The 9003-nt window shown below is 40.5% G+C and overlaps 1 protein-coding gene across 1 annotated transcript; it reads right to left on the bottom strand.

Moving 5' to 3' along the window:
- On the bottom strand, positions 1-7411 carry LOC135337935 (uncharacterized). The gene is made up of 14 exons (XM_064533956.1): positions 7292-7411; positions 6810-6887; positions 6570-6623; positions 6057-6173; positions 5784-5864; positions 5296-5622; positions 5057-5235; positions 4741-4908; positions 3603-3672; positions 3423-3515; positions 2660-2914; positions 2430-2555; positions 2103-2316; positions 1-1896 (listed from the first exon to the last, which is right to left on the bottom strand). Exons 1-14 carry the CDS (start codon positions 7409-7411, stop codon positions 149-151), a joined length of 3630 nt encoding a protein of 1209 aa, XP_064390026.1. The 3' UTR covers positions 1-148.
- Between the last annotated feature and the right edge of the window lie 1592 nt (positions 7412-9003).

Genomic DNA, 9003 nt, shown 5'->3' with positions numbered 1-9003 from the left:
GGTGTCTGAAGCTCCTTAGATGAAGCACACTCCAAGATGGCGGGAATGAAGTACAGGGTTTCTACCACTTCGCTTCCTGGCTTCCTCACTGTGATCGGTGCCAGTAGATGCGAATGCTCAAGTAACTTAAGAAGCTTGTCAACAGGAATTAGCTTGCCTTCTCGTACTTTCTTCTTGCTCTCCTCGGAATGGCATCGCTCGATAGTTCCCATTGAAAACTGCCCCTTCTCTGTCCAGTTCCTCCTTTCAGCTTTCGTGAATCGGATGCGACGCAAACTTTTTGATTGGGAATGAACCTCCAGTAGTGACTCGACAACAAGAATGCTGGTACTGTCAAAACAACCTGTGGACTGCAGATGACATAGCCCTTGAACCACTTGTCTTTGATTTCAGGATGGTATATCAATGCCCCCACATAACGATCCAAGTACCACACAGTGAATCGCACATCCTCCTCTGACATGTTAAGTGCTTGGCCGATCCGAATGCAGTCCTCCATTGAAACGATGTCATACTCCTTTCTCAGCACAACTCCGAGAAGAAGCTGAGATGGATGAATTGGTAGTTTAGCGTTACTGAAGAAGCTCTGAAATATGTCTTGAAGATGCTCTCTAAGTGGGTTGATGTCATCGTCCAGGCCGCCGAAATTGTCAACAGCTATAAAGTGTTGCTCATCTGTTGGGGCGGAGAGCAAATGCTCAAAGTTGCAGGCAATTGTTCTGAGTGCTTCGTTCTTCTCTTGTAGGTTCTGTTCTAAACGTTGTTTGACTTCTTCTTTGAAATTTTCGGAAACAAGGTGTTCATTGACAGCTTTCTGAAGGCTACTTGTGGTATCTTCCTGATTGTCAGACTGTGAGTCTTTGTTCAAAGCATGCTTGATCGCTTCTTCGATGACACTTTTGTCAGTTCCCACATCCTCAGTAGCTAGCTTTTCAAAGAGGATTTCAGTTTTGACCTGTGTTTCAAGCTTGTCTTTGAAAGTGCCAATGAGTGAAGCAACTGGTTTAGCCAAACCAAGCTTGCCGATTCTAAGAGAGAGCTCTTGGTCTATGTCTGAATCAACAGTGCCGTAGTGGTTGATAGCAGAGAGGATTTGTGAGACAGTTTGTCGAATGGTGTACGATGATTTGTACGGAGTAATCTTCTCGCCATCACGTTCGTATGATACCTCACAAGGGTCATCGAGATCTTTGTCCAAAGGAAAGAAGGTCAAAAAAATCCCCGGGCCTTTGCTCAGGAATGGAAACATCTCTATGAAGCCAGGCTGGCCTCCAATGTCGACAATATTGATCAACACTTTGCCTAGCAGTTGCTCGACGTACTTGCCTGAGCCTACAATTGACCGCAGCCTGCTGATGACCTGATCAACATCAACCGTAATGATTTGAACTTCTTTTTCTTTCTTATCCTCCTCTTCTTTCACTTCCTCTTTCTCAAATGGGGATTTCATATTTTTCACAGTGTGTGCACTCGGGTTTGGGTGTACAGGCGTTTTCTTTAACTGAGCAGAAGTTGACGATTTATGGATCTTTTTTGTGATAGTGGATTCAATTTCTTTAGCTGCTTCACTCACTTTGCTTCCATACAAGTACAAAAATATGAGTTGGGCTTCTTCGTCAAGGGTCTCAGAGGTCTTGAGAAACAAATTAAGGGGAGAATCCCCAACCACAGCCAGAGCTTGAGTACACTCAGCAAGGTAGGTGCTGCATCGCTCACGTTTCTCCTCCGGTATTGATTCGAGGTTCGTGAAAAATCCCGTTAGACGTTTGCGAGTGGTTGTCTTGCCGAGACCGGATGGACCTATGAAGTACATCTTGAGATAATGAAGATCAATCTTTTCTTTGGAATTCATAAGCTTGTCTAGTTTCCTCGTGTACTCTTGTTCTTCTGCTGTACCTGTTGGAAGAGGTGGAAAAGTATTTCACTAGGGAAGCTATTAGGATAGCAAGTCATAAAAGTACGTACTACCTATAGGTGTTTCACAGAGCGGCTTACTTGGTTCATGAAAGCTATGGTCGATGTGAGCATAATATAGAATACTGAATAATTACAGAATCCCATTTAAGATTGAGGTATACATGTTAGCTAATATCCTTCCTCACCTTGGAGCAGCTCGGATTGCTTTTTGAGAATCCCTTTGATACTCTGCACCCATTGTTCCTTCTCCTCAGCGGAGGTTGCAATTAAGACGTAGAACAATCCTTGAGATTCCACCGATCCTGTACCCAGGGAAAAACCAAGTGGATCAATAGGATAATCGGCAATGCCAACCTTCTGAGTCTCTACACAGTTCTCTCTCAGCCACACATTTTGCATCTGTGTTCATAGAAAGTGTCAGATATACATATCTAAATTTCACAAGTCCGGTTTTGCTCACCAGTATGAGCCACTTATACCGCTATATACATATACAGTGCATGTACACTCACTTCTAGTGCAAATTTAAATTCACATCCATCAGCATTTGGTGGTTCTGTAAAGATAATTTCCTTCTCTTGTAGGAACACGTAATACTGCTTTGTTGTTAGAGAGTGCTCCTTAACATTGAAAAGATCCTGTATGTATGTGTATGAGAGGGAATGTATGATACTATAATTATTACGGACAGTCCATCAAGCATTGTTGTGAGCCTCATAAATGATGTAATATATATACGTACGTGTTCTATCAGCTCTCCAGAGTGAATGTTTCCATCATAGCCACGAATTATATTAAGGGTGTAAGTGTTATTAGCTTTTCTTCTAATGTCCACCATTAGTGAGTGAGCCTTTGTCAGAATAGGAGTGTCCAGTTGAGCCGTCTTTGCTGCTTTTTGCATTGTACCGAGTACATCAGAGTAACTAAGGAATCTCTCCATGGGCACCAGAAGGATGGAATATATGTCAACTTGTTCATTGAGCCTGGTTTGCACTTCCTGTGAATAAATGATTATTAGCCATGCACGTAGGTTGATGTGTTGATGCAATGTAATAGTTGTGACACGTGCACGAGTGCCACAAGAGTGAAGCTGTGTAACAACTGATATGTTGCATTCCTTTCCGTGTACACATCACTCCTTTTATAGGACAACTAGTTTGCAACTACTTGTGGTGGGCTGTGGAATGCACCAGACGCGTTTTTTGCTTACCATAAAGTAATGCATTCGTGTTATACTGTAAAAGGGACCGTTTCAGGTTATTGGGTGGGCGGGTAGGTGGGTGGGCTTTACGTAACCTTCAGCCATATGTGCCAAGTATCCAAACACTATGCCAATATCCAGATACTGGCACAGTGTTTCCTTTGATTCAGAGGTCAAAATGCAACAAGTGCTCATAATTATGTATTATGAATGCTACGTGACATTGTGCACCATGACATTTATTATGCATTCACGACATTGTATAGGTGCAATGCATACAGTGGCATGCATGTATAGTATATACCATAAAAAAAGTTTCTTCGCTCCTTTGGATAGTGAACCTTGACCTTGGCACATTCGCACAGTATTCTGTATACACCGACTGTAACTGATGGGCCTGTATACACAAACAATTGCTTTCGTAAGACAATGGTGAAGTACAGCTTAATAGTATAGAAACACTTGCACATGATCGTATATTCACCTGTTCTACAAAACAGCTGGCAGTTTTCTCCACAGAACCACTGCTCTCTTCCAACAGACCAAGGAACATCCTTAATACACCATGCAGAGAACGGAAGGTGCATGTGTTTGCAAACCAAAGTCCTATAATTCTATGCAATTAATGATGACCTTTGAGCTGCTAACATGATGTCTACTTTTGTGATTGAGCTCCCTAAGAATTGGTCAGCTACAGCAAATGTATAGATATAGATCCCATTTGAGTGTATTTAGCAGGGAACTATGAGCTATAGTACCGGTACTATAGATTGCTCTGGGCTACAATTAAACTACAACATTATACATTGTATTGTTATTTACAAGAAGATACATATAAAAAATATTGTAGCTAGATGCTTTATCAGTAACATAATAACAGAACTAGAATGGAAGAGAGAAGCTCTAGAGTATTTTTTGGCTTTGTTCGAGAGTAGTAGGAGCCGCTCGTTTCTTGAGCAGTGTGCTGTACTTTTTTGCTGCAAGGCTGCATGGGAGAGGAGAGCTGGATGTATGAAAGTGCTGGAATTCTAGCTTTGGCTTCTTCCTTTGGCTTTGTTCAAGAGTAGTATAGGAGCCGCTCGTTTGCTGGGCTTGTTTGCTGCAAATTCTAGCTTATAGGTGTCTTCCTTTCGGTAGTAAGAGCCGCTCGTTTCTTGGAAAGTGTTGTTTGCTGCAAAACTGGGGGAGGAGCTGGATGTTTCCCTTTTGTGGGTGGAGCTAGGTCCAGGACTATAATTTTGTCCATAAACTGAGCTGAGGTGGAGGAACAGGGTTGACTTGAATAGACTCAATAAGAGACACAGAGACGCCAACTTCAGATATTATAGTTTTCAAAAAAATAATGCAGTTGCTAGGTTGGCTGTGTATATATAGGTTGACTGTTGCTAAGCTATTGCATTTCTAGTAGCCAATAGGTTTTGGGATCAGTCTAAATCAGTTAGAACATGTGCATTCGGTATCTATGGTTATAGTGTCCCTCATCCCTCGGGCTACGCCCTTGACCTTTGGGACACTATAACACGTAGATACCTCATGCCCATGTTCTAACTATAACATATACTGCATGATCATGCACATAATTACTATGATTCAGCATTGTCATGTAATATTCCACAACTCACTTGCTGAACTCGTACACTTCTTGAATATTCCCGAAGATGAGTTTCTCTTTCCCCTTGAGTGAGTCTGGAAGATTGGGACTCTGCATCTCTTTCAGGTAGCCACTGATAAGTCGCTCAAGACTTCCCAGATAGTCTTTCTCTGCCTGAATCAGGTTAATCAGTCCATACCTAGATAGGGGATTACACTGATTACACTGATATAATCACTCCATTTTTTTCTTAGGACAAACATTTGAGTTCCATATAGACCGCGTATAACCGTACATGTACATTATATAATTATGCCCATCATATCAGTTTGTCATATTTACACAACCTGTCTTCAGTTAACGGCTTTCTCTTAGGTATGAGTAGTGGTACCGGGGTCTTAGTGGCTGTCTTAATAAATGAGCCAAACCCACTGTTCCTCTTATCCAGGAGGTCGTCCTGATGAGGTAGTCGATCTGCTCTGGCAGATTCTTCTCGTGATCTCTTCTGCTGCTTCTTCAGACGTTCCTAGCAAATTCATATATGTACTATAATATATACTCTATATACACAAGAGGCAAGACTCACTTGTAAAGGGAGTCTCTCATACATACCATCACTTCTTTTGAAAAATTCTCCGCCCCTCACAAACTGACCGTCCCCACTCACAGGGAAACTAGAGCTACTCATCTTCATAGGGGCAGAATAAATCTTGACTGTAGGGCAACTATGTATACGCCTCTCAGCTATCTTGACCTCCTTTACATCATTGGCTTGAAAGAACTTTACCACTGATGATTTCCATGCACGTACACGTGTCTGAAGATTGGTAGTAGATTTGCCGATAATAGTGCTCCCCCCTCGTTCAAACGTGGAGCGGTCAGGCGTATTAGATGATAATATGTCAAGATCCTTCTATGGGTGGGTGAGGGAGTGCAGTTAAGCTACATGATTTGCTCTTACACATGCAGAGGGACTATAAACGAGTAATATGTAATTGCTGTGCATGCATGGTATAGTGGGTGCATGCATGGTTTTGTCAATGTGTAATGACAACTGACAGAGGAAATAACAACCTTCACTATGTTTTTGTTCTTGTCATCAATAACACTCTGTAGCTGAGAAATCCAAGAGTTTCTGTCACTAGGACTGTCACACTGCAGCAGGATAGTACATGCATGCATGGTCAATCAAATATGCATGAACCAAACCAAGCTTAATTGTTCCACTCAGTACAAGCTATAGCCTTTGAAAAGCTATACAGGGGGATATCAGGTCAGTAACGTATATATACCCTAAATGTGTACTAAAAGCTATACAGGCCTATAGGGAGATATCAGGTAACATACCATAAATGTGTGCTTTCCATGTCCTAATTTGAAGAGGTAGAAGCAAAACTCCCTCTTGTTCTTTGTATCCTCTCCCACCATCATGCCTGAGCTTTCAAGCTTCAAACTTCGTATATTCTTTATGTGTGCATGTGTACATGTGTGTGTCTGAAGTATATACAGATTCCATATTTGAGATTTGCTATGACAAGACATACTTTGCATGTACAGTGAAGCTGTAAACAAACGTAAAGGAATTACCCAATTAATTTAACACTTCCCCGTAACGATATATATAGCTCATGCATGCATGGACATGTATAAGATGTCGAATATCTCAACAACAAAATGAGTGCCATGCAGTTAACAGGGCCTCGGAACTGCAGCTTTAGCACATCCACTACTGTCTTAGCTTGGCATATGCATGGAATGAATATAGATTTTAATATGTCATGTGGTCTCAGTAGCCTCAAGAAACAGGGGTAGACAGATTTACGAAGTGGCTACTACGGTATAATTCTTCAGGACCCTAACCTCATCCAGGATGTGTAGGTGGGTGGGGGTAACTTGGAGGTTGTACAATGTCCACTGTACAAGGGCAAAAGAAAGTGCATTGCAATCAACCACATCATCATTATTAGAAGCATAATAATTATATAGTATACCTATTGCACTCTTTTACATACTCAACAATTATAGTTAACATCACATGTATATGTACAAACAGTGTATACTGATTGACCAGACTCCGCTTTATACACAACGGTGCCTTACATCCTTCATGTGAGGCAGCTTGCCGAAGAGTAGACCCTGCCGTAGCACCGTCTCAGAGCCAGGGGACGAGAGAGCAATCTGTATACATGTGATCTCCTGGTATAATATCTGCAAGCTTATGTTAGTACATAAAGCTTACATCAAATGAACTCTTGCTTACATTTATATATAGCGAATACTTTCGGAGGTTAATGAGATGTGTCAATAATAATTAACGTCTGCGTGGTTGACCTATAATTATATCTATGGCATTATAACAAATTAATGTCTGCATGCACTATAAGTAAAGACTAGATATCTAGAGCTGAGCTAGCCTCGATCCCAGGCCGATCCGTCTCTAATTGAACGCTAGGTCGCCTAGCTGGCATCCTATATATAGGTTACAGACCTACATACATACATGCATGCAGTGCACTGATGTTTTGATTGGTTGCAGCTAAAATTACAATAGAAACTTGCTATAGTATATATGTAATAATCACCTTTTCTGGGTTTTCAGTGTCCTTTGAAGCCATCCTGCTCAGACGGTAAAAATCATTTTCCTGCATAGAGCTGAAAGATGTAGACTGACATAATAATGGCATGACAGCCACACCTAACATTTTGCAAAATCTGAAGCTGTGATGATTATTTAAGCAGTTATAATTATACTGTTAACTGTAAGACAAACACCCATGCATGATGTTGACATTTCAGCATTTATTTTGAAGGCGTGAAAACTCACTGAACAGTATATGTTATGACTATGTCCTCATAAGAAGATGACAACCAGAAATAACTGAATTGCAGAATACCTTGCATATCATTAATTAATGTAGACCAGCACAGCTATCCCTCAAAATGACAAGCAAGTATATATAGTCCTTGGTAGATTATGCTAGAATGCGAATGTACCTATCAATCAATGAGATATGGGGAAACATGCATGGGGGAAGTGACAACCCACTATAGTGACCTTTGTCCCATACACATGCATTGGGCGCATATAATTATAGCTTTGTACTTTCCCTTATACTCCCTCACCCCCGGCAACTCATTGTATAGGGAAGCATGTATCCAGCTATCTGCAGGGGGAGGGAATATCATGGACATAACTTAGTTACCCCTATCACCCAATGTTGACTATATAATTATATACCAGTCGAGGGCGACTACAACCGAATACCTATTGTTGAATATCCATAGATCATGTAGACGTACATTGTATAGTAGCCTCCTTCACATGCAGGCCCTTAGATTGAATGTAGTAGAAATATGGCCTGGGATCGAGGTTATATATAGTAGAGTGATTATCAGTATAAAATGATAGGCTGACCCAATTCTATAGCCATATCGATCAGCAAATCATGCAATTTATATTCGAATTCTCTTCTTGAACGTCTATATAGTATAGGCCTATATACTGCTTCTTGACGTTCTGCTTACATGCACATGTCATGATTAATATGAGGTGCCGTTTGTCTCAAAACTGTGTAAAAGTGTGGTGTGTATTGTGGGCCGTTTGTTTCAAAATTCAAATGTTACATTTTCATTCAGATCACAATACATTCATTCAAGATGTGCAATTTTCATTCAAGATTATTCATTCAATCTTGAATGAATGTATTGTAATCTAATTAAAATCTTGAATGACAATTGCACATCTTGAATGAATACTGTATATGTATCTTGAATGAATGTATTTGTAATCTGAATGAAAATATAACATTTGAATTTTTTGAATTTTGAAACAAACGGCCCACCATACTTGAAGTCATCTGAAATTATGCATCAAAATCTTGAATCTTGAACGAATAATTTTGAATGCTCTTGAATGAAAATTGCACATCTTGCATGAATGAATGTATTGTGATCTGTATGAAAATGTAACATTTGAATTTTGAAACAAACGGCCCACCATAACGGCCCACCATAAATAGCGACATAAACAATATGCATTCAATTAGGATAATTTTATACTGCACTAGCTCACCGAATTTCTTGTTTCCACGCTTTTATTAATTAAAAGTTTTCCCTTTGGGCAATCCTAGCAATTTTTCACATTGTGGAATGTTTTTTTAGTCGGTGTGTAATGGCTTTGACACATGTATACACCGAATCATCTGGGCTAGCAGTGCTTTTAGTAATTAACCTGAGGCGCGTAGGCGGCCTCAGTTACAGTAGTCTGTCAGTCTGTCTGTGTGTGTGTGTGTGT

This window comes from Halichondria panicea, chromosome 6 (genome assembly GCF_963675165.1).
Source record: "Halichondria panicea chromosome 6, odHalPani1.1, whole genome shotgun sequence".
NCBI classification, from domain to species: domain Eukaryota; kingdom Metazoa; phylum Porifera; class Demospongiae; order Suberitida; family Halichondriidae; genus Halichondria; species Halichondria panicea.
This window is presented reverse-complemented; position numbering and strand designations above follow the sequence as displayed.

What these genes read in the sequence shown, in the direction of transcription:
- LOC135337935 (XM_064533956.1), bottom strand. Translation starts at nt 7,411, where the DNA reads ATGTTAGGTGTGGCTGTCATGCCATTATTATGTCAGTCTACATCTTTC. An exon ending in AAGCCGTTAACTGAAGACAG is followed by an intron (nt 4,909 to 5,056) that starts GTTGTGTAAATA and finishes TCCCCTATCTAG; the next exon opens with GTATGGACTGATTAACCTGA. An exon ending in GAAGTGTACGAGTTCAGCAA is followed by an intron (nt 3,673 to 4,740) that starts GTGAGTTGTGGA and finishes TGGTGTATTAAG; the next exon opens with GATGTTCCTTGGTCTGTTGG.